This window comes from Somniosus microcephalus, unplaced genomic scaffold, assembly GCF_052327205.1.
Source record: "Somniosus microcephalus isolate GS21.2 unplaced genomic scaffold, FLI_Smic_1.0 scaffold153, whole genome shotgun sequence".
Lineage (NCBI taxonomy): Eukaryota > Metazoa > Chordata > Chondrichthyes > Squaliformes > Somniosidae > Somniosus > Somniosus microcephalus.
Window position 1 is genome coordinate 284,486 of NW_028225340.1, and position 19,489 is coordinate 303,974.

At 55.0% G+C, this 19,489-nt stretch overlaps 1 protein-coding gene across 1 annotated transcript in view; it reads right to left on the reverse strand.

Annotated features, from left to right (window-relative positions):
* LOC147082183 (RING finger protein 112-like) overlaps positions 1–19,489 on the reverse strand; it is a 531,383-nt gene that overhangs the window by 196,643 nt on the left and 315,251 nt on the right. The window contains exon 4 of the mRNA XM_085980420.1: positions 4,990–5,127. Within this exon, the coding sequence (XP_085836546.1) occupies positions 4,990–5,127 (138 nt within the window). The remainder of the gene's footprint in view (positions 1–4,989; positions 5,128–19,489) is intronic.

Genomic DNA, 19,489 nt, shown 5'->3' on the forward strand with positions numbered 1-19,489 from the left:
AGTGCTGCACTGTCAGAGGGGCAGCACTGAGGGTGCGCTGCACTGTCGGAGGGGCAGTACGGAGGGAGCACCGCACTGTCGAAGGGTCAGTACTGAGGAGTGCCGTACTGTTGGAGGAGCAGTACTGAGGGAGCGCCGCACTGTCGGAGGTGCAGTACTGAGGAGCGCCGTACTGTTGGGAGGGCAGTACTGAGGGAGCGCCGCACTGTCGGAGGGGCAGTGCTGAGGGAGCGCCGCACTATCGGAGGGTCAGTACTGAGGGAGTGCTGCACTGTCGGGGGGTCAGTACTGAGGGAGCGCCGCACTGTCGGAGGGTCAGTACTGAGGGAGCACCGCACTGTCGGAGGGGCAGTACTGAGGGAGCGGTGCACTGTAGGAGGGCCAGTACTGACGGAGTGCTGCACTGTCAGAGGGGCAGCACTGAGGGTGCACTGCACTGTCGGAGGGGCAGTACGGAGGGAGCACCGCACTGTCGAAGGGTCAGTACTGAGGAGTGCCGTACTGTTGGAGGAGCAGTACTGAGGGAGCGCCGCACTGTCGGAGGTGCAGTACTGAGGAGCGCCGTACTGTTGGGAGGGCAGTACTGAGGGAGCGCCGCACTGTCGGAGGGGCAGTGCTGAGGGAGCGCCGCACTATCGGAGGGTCAGTACTGAGGGAGTGCTGCACTGTCGGGGGGTCAGTACTGAGGGAGCGCCGCACTGTCGGAGGGTCAGTACTGAGGGAGCACCGCACTGTCGGAGGGGCAGTACTGAGGGAGCGCCGCACTGTCGGAGGGGCATTACTGAGGGAGCGCTGCACTGTCGGAGGGGCAGTACAGAGGGAGTGCTGCACCATCAGAGGTGCAGTACTGAGGGAGTGCTGCACTGTCGGAGGGGCAGTACTGAGGGAGCGTTGCACTGTCGGAGGGGCATTACTGAGGGAGCGGTGCACTGTAGGAGGGCCAGTACTGAGGGAGCGCGGCACTGTCAGTGGGTCAGTACTGAGGGAGTGCGGCACTGTCGGAAGTAGGCACTGAGGGAGCGCTGCACTGTCGGAGGGTCAGTACTGAGGGAGCGCTGCACTGTCGGAAGGGCAGTACTGAGGGAGCGCTGCACTGTCGGAGTGTTAGTACTGAGGGAGCACCGCACTGTCAGAGGGGCAGTACTGAGGGAGCGCCACACTGTCGGAGGGGCATGAATGAGGGAGCGCGGCACTGAAGGAGGGCCAGTACTGAGGGAGCGCGGCACTGTCAGTGGGTCAGTACTGATGGAGCGCCGCACTGTCGGAAGGGCAGTACTGAGGGAGCGCCACACTGTCGGAGCGGCATGAATGTGGGAGCGCGGCACTGTAGGAGAGTAGGTACTGAGGGAGCGCTGCACTGTTGGAGGGGCAGTACTGCGGGAATGCTGCACTGTCGGAGGGGCAGGACTGAGGGAGCGCTGCACTGTCAGAGTGGCAGTACTGAGGGAGTGCTGCACTGTCGGAGGGGCAGTACTGAGGGAGCGCTGCACTGTCGGAGGGGCAGTTTTGAGGGAGTCCTGCACTGTCGGAGGGGCAGTACTGAGTGAGCGCTGCACTGTCGGAGGGACAGTACTGAGGGAGCGCCGCACTGTCGGAGGGTCAGTACTGAGGGAGCGCCGCACTGTCGGAGGGACAGTACTGAGTGAGCGCCGCACTGTCGGAGGGACAGTACTGAGGGAGCGCCGCACTGTCGGAGGGGCAGTACTGAGGGAGCGCCGCACTGTCGGGGGGTCAGTACTGAGGGAGCGCCGCACTGTCGGAGGGTCAGTACTGAGGGAGCGCCGCACTGTCGGAGGGACAGTACTGAGTGAGCGCCGCACTGTCGGAGGGGCAGTCCTGAGGGAGCGCCGCACTGTGAGAGGGGCAGCACTGAGGGAGCGCCGCATTGTCGGAGGGGCAGTACTGAGGGAGTGCTGCACTGTCGGAGGGGCAGTACTGAGGGAGCACCGCACTGTCGGAGGGGCAGTACTGAGGGAGTGCTGCACTGTCGAGGGCCAGTACTGACGGAGTGCTGCATTGTCGGAGGGGCAGTACTGAGGGAGCGCTGCACTGTCGGAGCGTCAGTACTAAGGGAGCGCCGCACTGTCGGAGTGTCAGTACTGAGGGAGCGCCGCACTGTCGGAGTGTCAGTACTGAGGGAGCGCCGCACTGTTGGAGGGGCAGTACTGAGGGAGCGCCGCACTGTCAGAGGGTCAGTACTGAGGGAGTGCAGCACTGTCGGAGGGCCAGTACTGAAGGAGCGCCGCACTGTCGGAGGGGCAATACTGAGGGAGTGCTGCACTGTCAGAGGGTCAGTACTGACGGAGTGCTGCATTGTCGGAGGGGCAGTACTGAGGGAGCGCTGCTCTGTCAGAGGGTCAGTACTAAGGGAGCACCGCACTGTCGGAGTGTCAGTACTGAGGGAGCACCGCACCGTCGGAGTGTCAGTACTGAGGGAGCGCCGCACTGTTGGAGAGGCAGTACTGAGGGAGCGCTGCACTGTCGGAGGGTCAGTACTGAGGGAGCGCCGCACTGTCGGAGGGTCAGTACTGAGGGAGCGCCGCACTGTCAGAGGGTCAGTACTGAGGGAGCGCTGCACTGTCAGAGGGTCAGTACTGAGGGAGCGCCGCACTGTTGGAGGGGCAGTACTGAGGGAGCGCCGCACTGTTGGAGGGGCAGTACTGAGGGTGCACCGCACTGTCGGAGGGTCAGTACTGAGGGAGCGCTGCACTGTCGGAGGTGGCGTTTCTCGAATGAGATGTTAAACTCAGACTCTGCTGCCCTATCAACTGGATGTAAAATTTCCCACTGCCAATTTGGGAATAATAGCAGGGGAATTCTTCCAGGTGTCCTGGATCCAATATTTATCCCTCAACCAGCACCACTAACAAGAGTTTATCTGGTCGTTATCACATTGCTTTCTGTGTGATCTTGTTGTGTGCCAATTTGTTTCTGCCTCTCCTACATTTCAGAGACTAGCGATCATATAATACTTCATTGACAACCTCAGGACGTCCCAAAGCTCTTTATGGCCAAAGGCGCTTTACAAATGCAAGTCTCCCTTTCTTTCTTGCTCTCTGAATGGGAATTGCCATGGCACCGTGGAGGGAGGTAGGATACAATAATCAGGGGACACCGATTCAAGGTGATTGCTAAAGAATCAGAGGTGAGATGAGGAGAAATTTTTCATGCAAAGAATCCGCCACCATCAACATCCTGGGGGTCACCATTGACCAGAAATTTAACTGGACCAGCCACATAAATACTGTGGCAGCAAGAGCAGGTCATAGTCATAGAGTCATAGAGATATACAGCACAGCAAGGGGCCCTTCGGCCCATCGTGTCCACGCCGGCCATCAAGCCCTGTCTAATCTAATCCCATTTTCCAGCACTTGGTCCATAGCCTTGTATGCTATGACGTTACAAGTGCTCATCTAAATGCTTCTTGAATGTTGTGAGGGTTCCTGCCTCTCCCACCCTTTCAGGCAGTGAGTTCCAGATTCCAACCACCCTCTGGGTGAAAAAGTTTTTCCTCAAATCCCCCTGCCCCTTACCTTCAAACTATGCCCCCTGGTCATTGACCCCTCTACTAAGGGGAGAAGTTCTTTTCTATCTACCCGATCTATGCCCCTCATAATTTTGTACACCTCAATCAGGTCCCCCCACAGCCTTCTTTGCTCCAAGGAAAACAACCCCAGCCTGTCCAGTCTCTCTTCATAGCTGAAGCGCTCCAGCCCAGGTAACATCCTGGTGAATCTCCTCTGCACCCTCTCCAATGCAATTACATCCTTCCTATAGTGTGGCGACCAGAACTGCACACAGTATTCCAGCTGTGGCCTAACCAGCGTTTTGTACAGCTCCATCATAACCTTCCTGCTCTTATATTCTATGCCTCGGCTAATGAAGGCAAGTATCCCATATGCCTTTTTAACCACCTTATCTACCTGTCCTGCTGCCTTCAGGGATCTATGTACATGCACACCAAGGTCCCTCTGATCCTCTGTCCTTCCTAGGGTCCTACCATTCATTGTGTATTCCCTTGTCTTGTTAGTCCTCCCAAAATGCATCACCTCACAATTTTCAGGGTTAAATTCAATTTGCCACTGTTCTGCCCATCTAACCAACCCATCTATATTGTCCTGTAGCCTGAGTCTTCCCTCCTCGCTATTTACCACTCCACCAATTTTCGTGTCATCTGCGAACTTACTGATCATACCTTTTACATTCACATCCAAATCATTAATGTACACTACAAACAGCAAGGGACCCAGCACCGATCCGTGCGGTACACCACTGGACACAGGCTTCCAGTCACAAAAACCCAGGTTAGAGGCTGGGTATTCTACAGCGAGTGTCTAACCTCCTGACTTCCCAAAGCCTTTCCACCATCGACAAGGCACAAGTCAGGAGCGTGATGGAATACTCTCCACTTGCCTGGATGAGTGCAGCTCCAACAACACTCAAGAAGCTCGACACCATCCAGGACAAAGCAGCCCGCTTGATCGGCACCCCATCCACCACCTTAAACATTCACTCCCTCCACCACCGGTGCACCGTGGCTGCAGTGTGGACCATCTACAAGATGCACTGCAGCAACTCACCAAAGCTCCTTCAACAGCACCTTCCAAACCCGTGACCTGTACCATCGAGAAGGACAATGGGAGCAGGCACATGGGTACACCACCACCTTCAAGTTCTCCTCCAAGTCACACACACCATCCTAACTTAGAAGTATATCACCGATCCTTCATCGACGCTGGGTCAAAATCCTGGAACTCCCTCCCTAACAGCACTGTGGGAGCACCATCACCACACAGACTGCAGTGGTTCAAGAAGGTGGCTCACCACCACCTTCGAGGGCAAGTAGAGATGGGCAGTAAATGCTGGCCTTGCCAGTGACACCCACATTCTAAGGAATGAAGAAAATTTTTCACCCACCGCTGTATCCATCAGGAAGGGCAGGGGATGAGAGAGTGATGTATAGCGGGCATCAATCGAGGTCACACCTACCTTACCGTCCACTGTATCCACTAGGAAGGGCTTGCTCCAGATAAAAACTCCCTTGGTTATACTGTTCGTTCCGGACGCCCACTTGAATCCAATCAAGTCTTCATCCTCTTTCCCCAGCGAGACCTGGTCTCCAAAGAACTGCGGAAGATGGACCAGAGGTTAAAAGAGGCGGAATTTTCATGCCTCACATGTCCGAGGCAAGTTCCCTCCTTTCCCAACTGGATCAAAACCTCAGAGAATTGAAGGCCACAGAGCGAAGGTGCTAATCAGAGGGAGGCATCAAGGGATAGGTGGCTGGCAGTGTATCCGTCAAGGCAGGTGAGCAACACTATCTCCCGCCCCCCGCGATGTCAATGTTGTCACCATTGCTCAACTCAATACATAGAAATGACAGGACATCCTCAAGATGGAGGGAGAGAGACTGAAGGATTGGAGATGGAGGGAGAGACACTGAGGGATTGGAGATGGAGGGAGAGAGAGACTGAGGGATTGGAGATGGAGGGAGAGACACTGAGGGATTGGAGATGGAGGGAGAGACACTGAGGGATTGGAGATGGAGGGAGAGAGAGACTGAGGGATTGGAGATGGAGGGAGAGACTGAGGGATTGGAGATGGAGGAAGAGAGACTGAGGGATTGGAGATGGAGGGAGAGCGACTGAGGGATTGGAGATGGAGGGAGAGACACTGAGGGATTGGAGATGGAGGGAGAGAGACTGAGGGATTGGAGATTGAGGGAGAGACACTGAGGGATTGGAGATGGAGGGAGAGAGACTGAGGGATTGGTGATGGAGGGAGAGAGACTGAGGGATTGGAGATGGAGGGAGAGGCACTGAGGGATTGGAGGTGGAGGGAGAGACACTGACGGATTGGAAATGGAGGGAGAGACACAAAGGGATTGGAGATGGAGGGAGAGCGACTGAGGGATTGGAGATGGAGGGAGAGAGAGACTGAGGGATTGCAGATGGAGGGAGAGACACTGAGGGATTGGAGGTGGAGGGAGAGACACTGAGGGATTGGAGATGGAGGGAGAGACACTGAGGGATTGGAGATGGAGGGAGAGACACTGAGGGATTGGAGATGGAGGGAGAGATACTGAGGGATTGGAGATGGAGGGAGAGAGAGACTGAGGGATTGGAGATGGAGGGAGAGACACTGAGGGATTGGAGATGGAGGGAGAGACACTGACGGATTGGAAATGGAGGGAGAGACACTGAGCGATTGGAGATGGAGGGAGAGCGACTGAGGGATTGGAGATGGAGGGAGAGACACTGAGGGATTGGAGATGGAGGGAGAGAGACTGAGGGATTGGAGATTGAGGGAGAGACACTGAGGGATTGGAGATGGAGGGAGAGAGACTGAGGGATTGGTGATGGAGGGAGAGAGACTGAGGGATTGGAGATGGAGGGAGAGGCACTGAGGGATTGGAGGTGGAGGGAGAGACACTGAGGGATTGCAGATGGAGGGAGAGAGAGACTGAGGGATTGCAGATGGAGGGAGAGACACTGAGGGATTGGAGGTGGAGGGAGAGACACTGAGGGATTGGAGATGGAGGGAGAGACACTGAGGGATTGGAGATGGAGGGAGAGACACTGAGGGATTGGAGATGGAGGGAGAGATACTGAGGGATTGGAGATGGAGGGAGAGAGAGACTGAGGGATTGGAGATGGAGGGAGAGACACTGAGGGATTGGAGATGGAGGGAGAGACACTGACGGATTGGAAATGGAGGGATAGACGCTGAGGGATTGGAGATGGAGGGAGAGACACTGAGGGATTGGAGATGGAGGGAGAGACACTGAGGGATTGGAGATGGAGGGAGAGAGAGACTGAGGGATTGCAGATGGAGGGAGAGAGACTGAGGGATTGTAGATGGAGGGAGAGACACTGAGGGATTGGAGATGGATGGAGAGAGAGACTGAGGGACTGGAGATGGAGGGAGAGACACTGAGGGATTGGAGATGGAGGGAGAGAGAGACTGAGGGATTGGAAATGGAGGGAGAGGGACTGAGGGATTGGAGATGGAGGGAGAGACACTGAGGGATTGGAGATGGAGGGAGATACACTGAGGGATTGGAGGTGGAGGGAGAGAGACACTGAGTGATTGGAGATAGAGGGAGAGAGACACTGAGGGATTGGAGATGGAGGGAGAGAGAGACTGAGGAATTGGAGATGGAGGGAGAGAGACTCAGGGATTGGAGATGGAGAGAGAGAGACTGAGGAATTGTTGATGGAGGGAGAGATACTGAGGGATTGGAGATGGAGGGAGAGACACAGAGGGATTGGAGATGAAGGGGGAGACACTGAGGGATTGGAGATGGAGGGAGAGAGACTGAGGGATTGGAGATGGAGGGAGAGACACTGAGGGATTGGAGATGGAGGGAGAGATACTGAGGCATTGGAGAGAGAGGGAGACTGAGGGATTGGAGATGGAGGGAGAGAGACTGATGGATTGGAGATGGAGGGAGAGAGACTGAGGGATTGGAAATGGAGGGAGAGACACTGAGCGATTGCAGCTGGAGGGAGAGAGACTGAGGAATTGGAGATGGAGGGAGAGAGAGACTGAGGGATTGCAGATGGAGGGAGAGACACAGGGATTGGCGGTGGAGGGAGAGACACTGAGGGATTGGAGATGGAGGGAGAGACACTGAGGGATTGGAGATGGAGGGAGAGACACTGAAAGATTGGAGATGGAGGGAGAGATACTGAGGGATTGGAGATGGAGGGAGAGAGACTGAGGGATTGGAGATGGAGGGAGGGACACTGAGGGATTGGAGATAGAGGGAGAGACACTGAGGGATTGGAGATGGAGGGAGAGACTGAGGGATTGGAGATGGAGGAAGAGAGACTGAGGGATTGGAGATGGAGGGAGAGGGACTGAGGGATTGGAGATGGAGGGAGAGACACAGAGGGATTGGAGATGGAGGGAGAGAGACTGAGGGATTGGAGATTGAGGGAGAGACACTGAGGGATTGGAGATGGAGGGAGAGAGACTGAGGGATTGGAGATGGAGGGAGAGGCACTGAGGGATTGGAGGTGGAGGGAGAGACACTGAGGGATTGGAGATGGAGGGAGAGAGAGACTGAGGGATTGCAGAACGAGGGAGAGACACTGAGGGATTGGAGGTGGAGGGAGAGACACTGAGGGATTGGAGATGGAGGGAGAGACACTGAGGGATTGGAGATGGAGGGAGAGACACTGAGGGATTGGAGATGGAGGAAGAGATACTGAGGGATTGGAGATGGAGGGAGAGAGAGACTCAGGGATTGGAGATGGAGGGAGAGACACTGAGGGATTGGAGATGGAGGGACAGACACTGAGGGATTGGAAATGGAGGGAGAGGCACTGAGGGATTGGAGATGGAGGGAGAGACACTGAGGGATTGGAGATGGAGGGAGAGACACTGAGGGATTGGAGATGGAGGGAGAGAGAGGCTGAGGGATTGGAGATGGAGGGAGAGAGACTGAGGGATTGGAGATGGAGGGAGAGACACTGAGGGATTGGAGATGGAGGGAGAGAGAGACTGAGGGACTGGAGATGGAGGGAGAGACACTGAGGGATTGGAGATGGAGGGAGAGAGAGTCTGAGGGATTGGAGATGGAGGGAGAGGGACTGAGGGATTGGAGATGGAGGGAGAGACACTGAGTGATTGGAGATGGAGGGAGAGACACTGAGGGATTGGAGATGGAGGGAGAGAGACACTCAGTGATTGGAGATAGAGGGAGAGAGACACTGAGGGATTGGAGATGGAGGGAGAGAGAGACTGAGGGATTCGAGATGGAGGGAAAGAGACTGAGGGATTGGAGATGGAGGGGGAGAGACTGAGGAATTGGAGATGGAGGGAGAGACACTGAGGGATTGGAGATGGAGGGAGAGACACAAAGGGATTGGAGATGGAGGGAGAGACACTGAGGAATTGGAGATGGAGGGAGAGAGACTGAGGGATTGGAGCTGGAGGGAGAGCCACTGAGGGATTGGAGATGGAGGGAGAGACACTGAGGGACTGGAGATAGAGGGACACTGAGGGATTGGAGATGGAGGGAGAGAGACTGAGGGATTGGAGATGGAGGGAGAGAGACTGAGCAATTGGAGCTGGAGGGAGAGAGACTGAGAGATTGGAGATGGAGGGAGAGAGTCTGAGGGATTGGAGATGGAGGGAGAGAGACTGAGGGATTGGAGATGGAGGGAGAGACACTGAGGGATTGGAGATGGAGGGAGAGACACTGAGGGATTGGAGATGGAGGGAGACACTGAGGGATTGGAGATTGAGGGTGAGACACTGGGGGTTTGGAGATGGAGGGAGAGAGAGACTGAGGGATTGGAGAGGGAGTGAGAGAGACTGAGGGATTGGAGATGGAGGGAGAGACACTGAGGAATTGGAGATGGAGGGAGAGACACTGAGGGACTGGAGATGGAGGGAGAGACACTGAGTGATTGGAGATGGAGGGAGAGACACTGAGGGATTGAAGATGGAGGGAGAGAGACTGAGGGATTGGAGATGGAGGGAGAGGCACTGAGGGATTGGAGATGGAGGGAGAGAGACTGAGGGATTGGAGATGGAGGGAGAGACACTGAGGGATTGGAGATGGAGGGAGAGACTCTGAGGGATTGGAAATGGAGGGAGAGAGACTGAGGGATTGGAGATGGAGGGAGAGAGACTGAGGGATTGGAGATGGAGGGAGAGACACTGAGGGATTGGAGATGGAGGGAGAGACACTGAGGGATTGGAGATGGAGGGAGAGAGACACTGAGTGATTGGAGATAGAGGGAGAGAGACACTGAGGGATTGGAGATGGAGGGAGAGAGAGACTGAGGGATTGGAGATGGAGGGAGAGAGACTGAGGGATTGGAGATGGAGGGAGAGAGACTGAGGAATTGGAGATGGAGGGAGAGACACTGAGGGATTGGAGATGGAGGGAGAGATACAGCGGGACTGGAGATGGAGGGAGAGACACTGAGGAATTGGAGATGGAGGGAGAGAGACTGAGGGATTGGAGATGGAGGGAGAGACAGTGAGGGATTGGAGATGGAGGGAGAGACACTGAGGGATTGGAGATAGAGGGAGACAGGGATTGGAGATGGAGGGAGAGAGACTGAGTGATTTGAGATGGAGGGAGAGAGACTGAGGGATTGGAGATGGAGGGAGAGACACTTAGCGATTGGAGCTGGAGGGAAGAGACTGAGGGATTGGAGATGGAGGGAGAGAGTCTGAGGGATTGGAGATGGAGGGTGAGAGACTGAGGGATTGGAGATTGAGGGAGAGACACTGAGGGATTGAAGATGGGGGGAGAGACACTGAGGGATTGGAGATGGAGGGAGAGACTGAGGGATTGGAGATTGAGGGAGCGACACTGAGGGATTGGAGATGGAGGGAGAGAGACTGAGGGATTGGAGATGGAGGGAGAGACACTGAGGAATTGGAGATGGAGGGAGAGACACTGAATGACTGGAGATGGAGGGAGAGACACTGAGGGATTGGAGATGGAGTGAGAGACACTGAGGGATTGGAGTTGGAGGGAGAGAGACTGAGGGATTGGAGATGCAGAGAGAGGCACTGATGGATTGGAGATGCAGGGAGAGAGACTGAGGGATTGGAGATAGAGGGACACTGAGGGATTGGAGATGGAGAGAGACAGACTGAGGGATTGGAGATGGAGGGAGAGAGACTCAGGGATTGGAGATGGAGGGATACACACTGAGCGATTGGAGCTGGAGGGAGAGAGACTGGGTGATTGGAGATGGAGGGAGAGAGTCTGAGGGATTGGAGATGGAGGGAGATATACGGAGGGATTGGAGATTGAGGGAGAGACACTGAGGGATTGCAGATGGAGGGAGAGGCACTGAGGGATTGGAGATGGAGGGAGAGACTGAGGGATTGGAGATTGAGGGAGAGACACTGAGGGATTGGAGATGGCTGGAGTGAGAGACTGAGGGATTGGAGAGGGAGGGAGAGATTCTGAGGGATTGGAGATGGAGGGAGAGACACTGAGGAATTGGAGATGGAGGGAGAGACACTGAGGGACTGGAGATGGAGGGAGAGACACTGAGGGATTGGAGATGGAGGGAGAGACACTGAGGGGTTGGAGATGGAGGGAGAGAGACTGAGGGATTGGAGATGGAGGGAGAGGCACTGAGGGATTGGAAATGGAGGGAGAGACACTGAGCAATTGCAGCTGGAGGGAGAGAGACTGAGGGATTGGAGATGGAGGGAGAGAGAGACTGAGGGATTGCAGATGGAGGGAGAGACACTGAGGGATTGGCGGTGGAGGGAGAGACACTGAGGGATTGGAGATGGAGGGAGAGACACTGAGGGATTGGAGATGGAGGGAGAGACACTGAAAGATTGGAGATGGAGGGAGAGATACTGAGGGATTGGAGATGGAGGGAGAGAGACTGAGGGATTGGAGATGGAGGGAGGGACACTGAGGGATTGGAGATAGAGGGAGAGACACTGAGGGATTGGAGATGGAGGGAGAGACTGAGGGATTGGAGATGGAGGAAGAGAGACTGAGGGATTGGAGATGGAGGGAGAGGGACTGAGGGATTGGAGATGGAGGGAGAGACACTGAGGGATTGGAGATGGAGGGAGAGAGACTGAGGGATTGGAGATTGAGGGAGAGACACTGAGGGATTGGAGATGGAGGGAGAGAGACTGAGGGATTGGAGATGGAGGGAGAGGCACTGAGGGATTGGAGGTGGAGGGAGAGACACTGAGGGATTGGAGATGGAGGGAGAGAGAGACTGAGGGATTGCAGAACGAGGGAGAGACACTGAGGGACTGGAGGTGGAGGGAGAGACACTGAGGGATTGGAGATGGAGGGAGAGACACTGAGGGATTGGAGATGGAGGGAGAGACACTGAGGGATTGGAGATGGAGGAAGAGATACTGAGGGATTGGAGATGGAGGGAGAGAGAGACTCAGGGATTGGAGATGGAGGGAGAGACACTGAGGGATTGGAGATGGAGGGAGAGACACTGAGGGATTGGAAATGGAGGGAGAGGCACTGAGGGATTGGAGATGGAGGGAGAGACACTGAGGGATTGGAGATGGAGGGAGAGACACTGAGGGATTGGAGATGGAGGGAGAGAGAGGCTGAGGGATTGGAGATGGAGGGAGAGAGACTGAGGGATTGGAGATGGAGGGAGAGACACTGAGGGATTGGAGATGGAGGGAGAGAGAGACTGAGGGACTGGAGATGGAGGGAGAGACACTGAGGGATTGGAGATGGAGGGAGAGAGAGTCTGAGGGATTGGAGATGGAGGGAGAGGGACTGAGGGATTGGAGATGGAGGGAGAGACACTGAGTGATTGGAGATGGAGGGAGAGACACTGAGGGATTGGAGATGGAGGGAGAGAGACACTCAGTGATTGGAGATAGAGGGAGAGAGACACTGAGGGATTGGAGATGGAGGGAGAGAGAGACTGAGGGATTCGAGATGGAGGGAAAGAGACTGAGGGATTGGAGATGGAGGGGGAGAGACTGAGGAATTGGAGATGGAGGGAGAGACACTGAGGGATTGGAGATGGAGGGAGAGACACAAAGGGATTGGAGATGGAGGGAGAGACACTGAGGAATTGGAGATGGAGGGAGAGAGACTGAGGGATTGGAGATGGAGGGAGAGCCACTGAGGGATTGGAGATGGAGGGAGAGACACTGAGGGACTGGAGATAGAGGGACACTGAGGGATTGGAGATGGAGGGAGAGAGACTGAGGGATTGGAGATGGAGGGAGAGAGACTGAGGGATTGGAGATGGAGGGAGAGACACTGAGCGATTGGAGCTGGAGGGAGAGAGACTGAGAGATTGGAGATGGAGGGAGAGAGTCTGAGGGATTGGAGATGGAGGGAGAGAGACTGAGGGATTGGAGATGGAGGGAGAGAGACTGAGGGATTGGAGATGGAGGGAGAGACACTGAGGGATTGGAGATGGAGGGAGACACTGAGGGATTGGAGATTGAGGGTGAGACACTGAGGGTTTGGAGATGGAGGGAGAGAGAGACTGAGGGATTGGAGAGGGAGTGAGAGAGACTGAGGGATTGGAGATGGAGGGAGAGACACTGAGGAATTGGAGATGGAGGGAGAGACACTGAGGGACTGGAGATGGAGGGAGAGACACTGAGTGATTGGAGATGGAGGGAGAGACACTGAGGGATTGAAGATGGAGGGAGAGAGACTGAGGGATTGGAGATGGAGGGAGAGGCACTGAGGGATTGGAGATGGAGGGAGAGAGACTGAGGGATTGGAGATGGAGGGAGAGACACTGAGGGATTGGAGATGGAGGGAGAGACTCTGAGGGATTGGAAATGGAGGGAGAGAGACTGAGGGATTGGAGATGGAGGGAGAGAGACTGAGGGATTGGAGATGGAGGGAGAGACACTGAGGGATTGGAGATGGAGGGAGAGACACTGAGTGATTGGAGATGGAGGGAGAGAGACACTGAGTGATTGGAGATAGAGGGAGAGAGACACTGAGGGATTGGAGATGGAGGGAGAGAGAGACTGAGGGATTGGAGATGGAGGGAGAGAGACTGAGGGATTGGAGATGGAGGGAGAGAGACTGAGGAATTGGAGATGGAGGGAGAGACACTGAGGGATTGGAGATGGAGGGAGAGATACAGCGGGACTGGAGATGGAGGGAGAGACACTGAGGAATTGGAGATGGAGGGAGAGAGACTGAGGGATTGGAGATGGAGGGAGAGACAGTGAGGGATTGGAGATGGAGGGAGAGACACTGAGGGATTGGAGATAGAGGGAGACTGAGGGATTGGAGATGGAGGGAGAGAGACTGAGTGATTTGAGATGGAGGGAGAGAGACTGAGGGATTGGAGATGGAGGGAGAGACACTTAGCGATTGGAGCTGGAGGGAAGAGACTGAGGGATTGGAGATGGAGGGAGAGAGTCTGAGGGATTGGAGATGGAGGGTGAGAGACTGAGGGATTGGAGATTGAGGGAGAGACACTGAGGGATTGAAGATGGGGGGAGAGACACTGAGGGATTGGAAATGGAGGGAGAGACTGAGGGATTGGAGATTGAGGGAGAGACACTGAGGGATTGGAGATGGAGGGAGAGAGACTGAGGGATTGGAGATGGAGGGAGAGACACTGAGGAATTGGAGATGGAGGGAGAGACACTGAATGACTGGAGATGGAGGGAGAGACACTGAGGGATTGGAGATGGAGTGAGAGACACTGAGGGATTGGAGTTGGAGGGAGAGAGACTGAGGGATTGGAGATGCAGAGAGAGGCACTGATGGATTGGAGATGCAGGGAGAGAGACTGAGGGATTGGAGATAGAGGGACACTGAGGGATTGGAGATGGAGAGAGACAGACTGAGGGATTGGAGATGGAGGGAGAGAGACTCAGGGATTGGAGATGGAGGGATACACACTGAGCGATTGGAGCTGGAGGGAGAGAGACTGGGTGATTGGAGATGGAGGGAGAGAGTCTGAGGGATTGGAGATGGAGGGAGATATACGGAGGGATTGGAGATTGAGGGAGAGACACTGAGGGATTGCAGATGGAGGGAGAGGCACTGAGGGATTGGAGATGGAGGGAGAGACTGAGGGATTGGAGATGGAGGGAGAGAGACACTCAGTGATTGGAGATAGAGGGAGAGAGACACTGAGGGATTGGAGATGGAGGGAGAGAGAGACTGAGGGATTCGAGATGGAGGGAAAGAGACTGAGGGATTGGAGATGGAGGGGGAGAGACTGAGGAATTGGAGATGGAGGGAGAGACACTGAGGGATTGGAGATGGAGGGAGAGACATAAAGGGATTGGAGATGGAGGGAGAGACACTGAGGAATTGGAGATGGAGGGAGAGAGACTGAGGGATTGGAGATGGAGGGAGAGCCACTGAGGGATTGGAGATGGAGGGAGAGACACTGAGGGACTGGAGATAGAGGGACACTGAGGGATTGGAGATGGAGGGAGAGAGACTGAGGGATTGGAGATGGAGGGAGAGAGACTGAAGGATTGGAGATGGAGGGAGAGACACTAAGCGATTGGAGCTGGAGGGAGAGAGACTGAGAGATTGGAGATGGAGGGAGAGAGTCTGAGGGATTGGAGATGGAGTGAGAGAGACTGAGGGATTGGAGATGGAGGGAGAGACACTGAGGAATTGGAGATGGAGGGAGAGACACTGAGGGACTGGAGATGGAGGGAGAGACACTGAGTGATTGGAGATGGAGGGAGAGACACTGAGGGATTGAAGATGGAGGGAGAGAGACTGAGGGATTGGAGATGGAGGGAGAGGCACTGAGGGATTGGAGATGGAGGGAGAGAGACTGAGGGATTGGAGATGGAGGGAGAGACACTGAGGGATTGGAAATGGAGGGAGAGAGACTGAGGGATTGGAGATGGAGGGAGAGAGACTGAGGGATTGGAGATGGAGGGAGAGACACTGAGGGATTGGAGATGGATGGAGAGACACTGAGGGATTGGAGATGGAGGGAGAGCGACACTGAGTGATTGGAGATAGAGGGAGAGAGACACTGAGGGATTGGAGATGGAGGGAGAGAGAGACTGAGGGATTGGAGATGGAGGGAGAGAGACTGAGGGATTGGAGATGGAGGGAGAGAGACTGAGGAATTGGAGATGGAGGGAGAGACACTGAGGGATTGGAGATGGAGGGAGAGATACAGCAGGACTGGAGATGGAGGGAGAGACACTGAGGAATTGGAGATGGAGGGAGAGAGACTGAGGGATTGGAGATGGAGGGAGAGACAGTGAGGGATTGGAGATGGAGGGAGAGACACTGAGGGATTGGAGATAGAGGGAGACTGAGGGATTGGAGATGGAGGGAGAGAGACTGAGTGATTTGAGATGGAGGGAGAGAGACTGAGGGATTGGAGATGGAGGGAGAGACACTTAGCGATTGGAGCTGGAGGGAAGAGACTGAGGGATTGGAGATGGAGGGAGAGAGTCTGAGGGATTGGAGATGGAGGGTGAGAGACTGAGGGATTGGAGATTGAGGGAGAGACACTGAGGGATTGAAGATGGGGGGAGAGACACTGAGGGATTGGAAATGGAGGGAGAGACTGAGGGATTGGAGATTGAGGGAGAGACACTGAGGGATTGGAGATGGAGGGAGAGAGACTGAGGGATTGGAGATGGAGGGAGAGACACTGAGGAATTGGAGATGGAGGGAGAGACACTGAATGACTGGAGATGGAGGGAGAGACACTGAGGGATTGGAGATGGAGTGAGAGACACTGAGGGATTGGAGTTGGAGGGAGAGAGACTGAGGGATTGGAGATGCAGAGAGAGGCACTGATGGATTGGAGATGCAGGGAGAGAGACTGAGGGATTGGAGATAGAGGGACACTGAGGGATTGGAGATGGAGAGAGACAGACTGAGGGATTGGAGATGGAGGGAGAGAGACTCAGGGATTGGAGATGGAGGGATACACACTGAGCGATTGGAGCTGGAGGGAGAGAGACTGGGTGATTGGAGATGGAGGGAGAGAGTCTGAGGGATTGGAGATGGAGGGAGATATACGGAGGGATTGGAGATTGAGGGAGAGACACTGAGGGATTGCAGATGGAGGGAGAGGCACTGAGGGATTGGAGATGGAGGGAGAGACTGAGGGATTGGAGATTGAGGGAGAGACACTGAGGGATTGGAGACGGCTGGAGTGAGAGACTGAGGGATTGGAGAGGGAGGGAGAGATTCTGAGGGATTGGAGATGGAGGGAGAGACACTGAGGAATTGGAGATGGAGGGAGAGACACTGAGGGACTGGAGATGGAGGGAGAGACACTGAGGGATTGGAGATGGAGGGAGAGACACTGAGGGGTTGGAGATGGAGGGAGAGAGACTGAGGGATTGGAGATGGAGGGAGAGGCACTGAGGGATTGGAGATGGAGGGAGAGACACTGAGGGATTGGAGATGGAGGGAGAGACACTGAGGGATTGGAGATGGAGGGAGAGAGAGGCTGAGGGATTGGAGATGGAGGGAGAGAGACTGAGGGATTGGAGATGGAGGGAGAGACACTGAGGGATTGGAGATGGAGGGAGAGAGAGACTGAGGTACTGGAGATGGAGGGAGAGACACTGAGGGATTGGAGATGGAGGGAGAGAGAGTCTGAGGGATTGGAGATGGAGGGAGAGGGACTGAGGGATTGGAGATGGAGGGAGAGACACTGAGCGATTGGAGCTGGAGGGAGAGAGACTGAGAGATTGGAGATGGAGGGAGAGAGTCTGAGGGATTGGAGATGGAGGGAGAGAGACTGAGGGATTGGAGATGGAGGGAGAGACACTGAGGGATTGGAGATGGAGGGAGAGACACTGAGGGATTGGAGATGGAGGGAGACACTGAGGGATTGGAGATTGAGGGTGAGACACTGAGGGTTTGGAGATGGAGGGAGAGAGAGACTGAGGGATTGGAGAGGGAGTGAGAGAGACTGAGGGATTGGAGATGGAGGGAGAGACACTGAGGAATTGGAGATGGAGGGAGAGACACTGAGGGACTGGAGATGGAGGGAGAGACACTGAGTGATTGGAGATGGAGGGAGAGACACTGACGGATTGAAGATGGAGGGAGAGAGACTGAGGGATTGGAGATGGAGGGAGAGGCACTGAGGGATTGGAGATGGAGGGAGAGAGACTGAGGGATTAGAGATGGAGGGAGAGACAATGAGGGATTGGAGATGGAGGGAGAGACTCTGAGGGATTGGAAATGGAGGGAGAGAGACTGAGGGATTGGAGATGGAGGGAGAGAGACTGAGGGATTGGAGATGGAGGGAGAGAGAGACTGAGGGATTGGAGATGGAGGGAGAGAGACTGAGGGATTGGAGATGGAGGGAGAGAGACTGAGGAATTGGAGATGGAGGGAGAGACACTGAGGGATTGGAGATGGAGGGAGAGATACAGTGGGACGAGATGGAGGGAGAGACACTGAGGAATTGGAGATGGAGGGAGAGAGACTGAGGGATTGGAGATGGAGTGAGAGACAGTGAGGGATTGGAGATGGAGGGAGAGACACTGAGGGATTGGAGATAGAGGGAGACTGAGGGATTGCAGATGGAGGGAGAGAGACTGAGTGATTTGAGATGGAGGGAGAGACACTGAGGAATTGGAGATGGAGGGAGACACTGAGGGATTGGAGATTGAGGGTGAGACACTGAGAGTATGGAGATGGAGGGAGAGAGAGACTGAGGGATTGGAGAGGGAGTGAGAGAGACTGAGGGATTGGAGATGGAGGGAGAGACACTGAGGAATTGAAGATGGAGGGAGAGACACTGAGGGACTGGAGATGGAGGGAGAGACACTGAGTGATTGGAGATGGAGGGAGAGACACTGAGGGATTGAAGATGGAGGGAGAGAGACTGAGGGATTGGAGATGGAGGGAGAGGCACTGAGGGATTGGAGATGGAGGGAGAGAGACTGAGGGATTGGAGATGGAGGGAGAGACACTGAGGGATTGGAGATGGAGAGAGAGACTCTGAGGGATTGGAAATGGAGGGAGAGAGACTGAGGGATTGGAGATGGAGGGAGAGAGACTGAGGGATTGGAGATGGAGGGAGAGACACTGAGGGATTGGAGATGGAGGGAGAGACACTGAGGGATTGGAGATGGAGGGAGAGAGACACTGAGTGATTGGAGATAGAGGGAGAGAGACACTGAGGGATTGGAGATGGAGGGAGAGAGAGACTGAGGGATTGGAGATGGAGGGAGAGAGACTGAGGGATTGGAGATGGAGGGAGAGAGACTGAGGAATTGGAGATGGAGGGAGAGACACTGAGGGATTGGAGATGGAGGGAGAGATACAGCGGGACTGGAGATGGAGGGAGAGACACTGAGGAATTGGAGATGGAGGGAGAGAGACTGAGGGATTGGAGATGGAGGGAGAGACAGTGAGGGATTGGAGATGGAGGGAGAGACACTGAGGGATTGGAGATGGAGGGAGACTGAGGGATTGGAGATGGAGGGAGAGAGACTGAGTGATTTGAGATGGAGGGAGAGAGACTGAGGGATTGGAGATGGAGGGAGAGACACTTAGCGATTGGAGCTGGAGGGAAGAGACTGAGGGATTGGAGATGGAGGGAGAGAGTCTGAGGGATTGGAGATGGAGGGAGAGAGACTGAGGGATTGGAGATTGAGGGAGAGACACTGAGGGATTGAAGATGGGGGGAGAGACACTGAGGGATTGGAGATGGAGGGAGAGACTGAGGGATTGGAGATTGAGGGAGAGAGACTGAGGGATTGGAGATGGAGGGAGAGGCACTGAGGGATTGGAGATGGAGGGAGAGAGACTGAGGGATTGGAGATGGAGGGAGAGACACTGAGGGATTGGAGATGGAGGGAGAGACTCTGAGGGATTGGAAATGGAGGGAGAGAGACTGAGGGATTGGAGATGGAGGGAGAGAGACTGAGGGATTGGAGATGGAGGGAGAGACACTGAGGGATTGGAGATGGAGGGAGAGACACTGAGGGATTGGAGATGGAGGGAGAGAGACACTGAGTGATTGGAGATAGAGGGAGAGAGACACTGAGGGATTGGAGA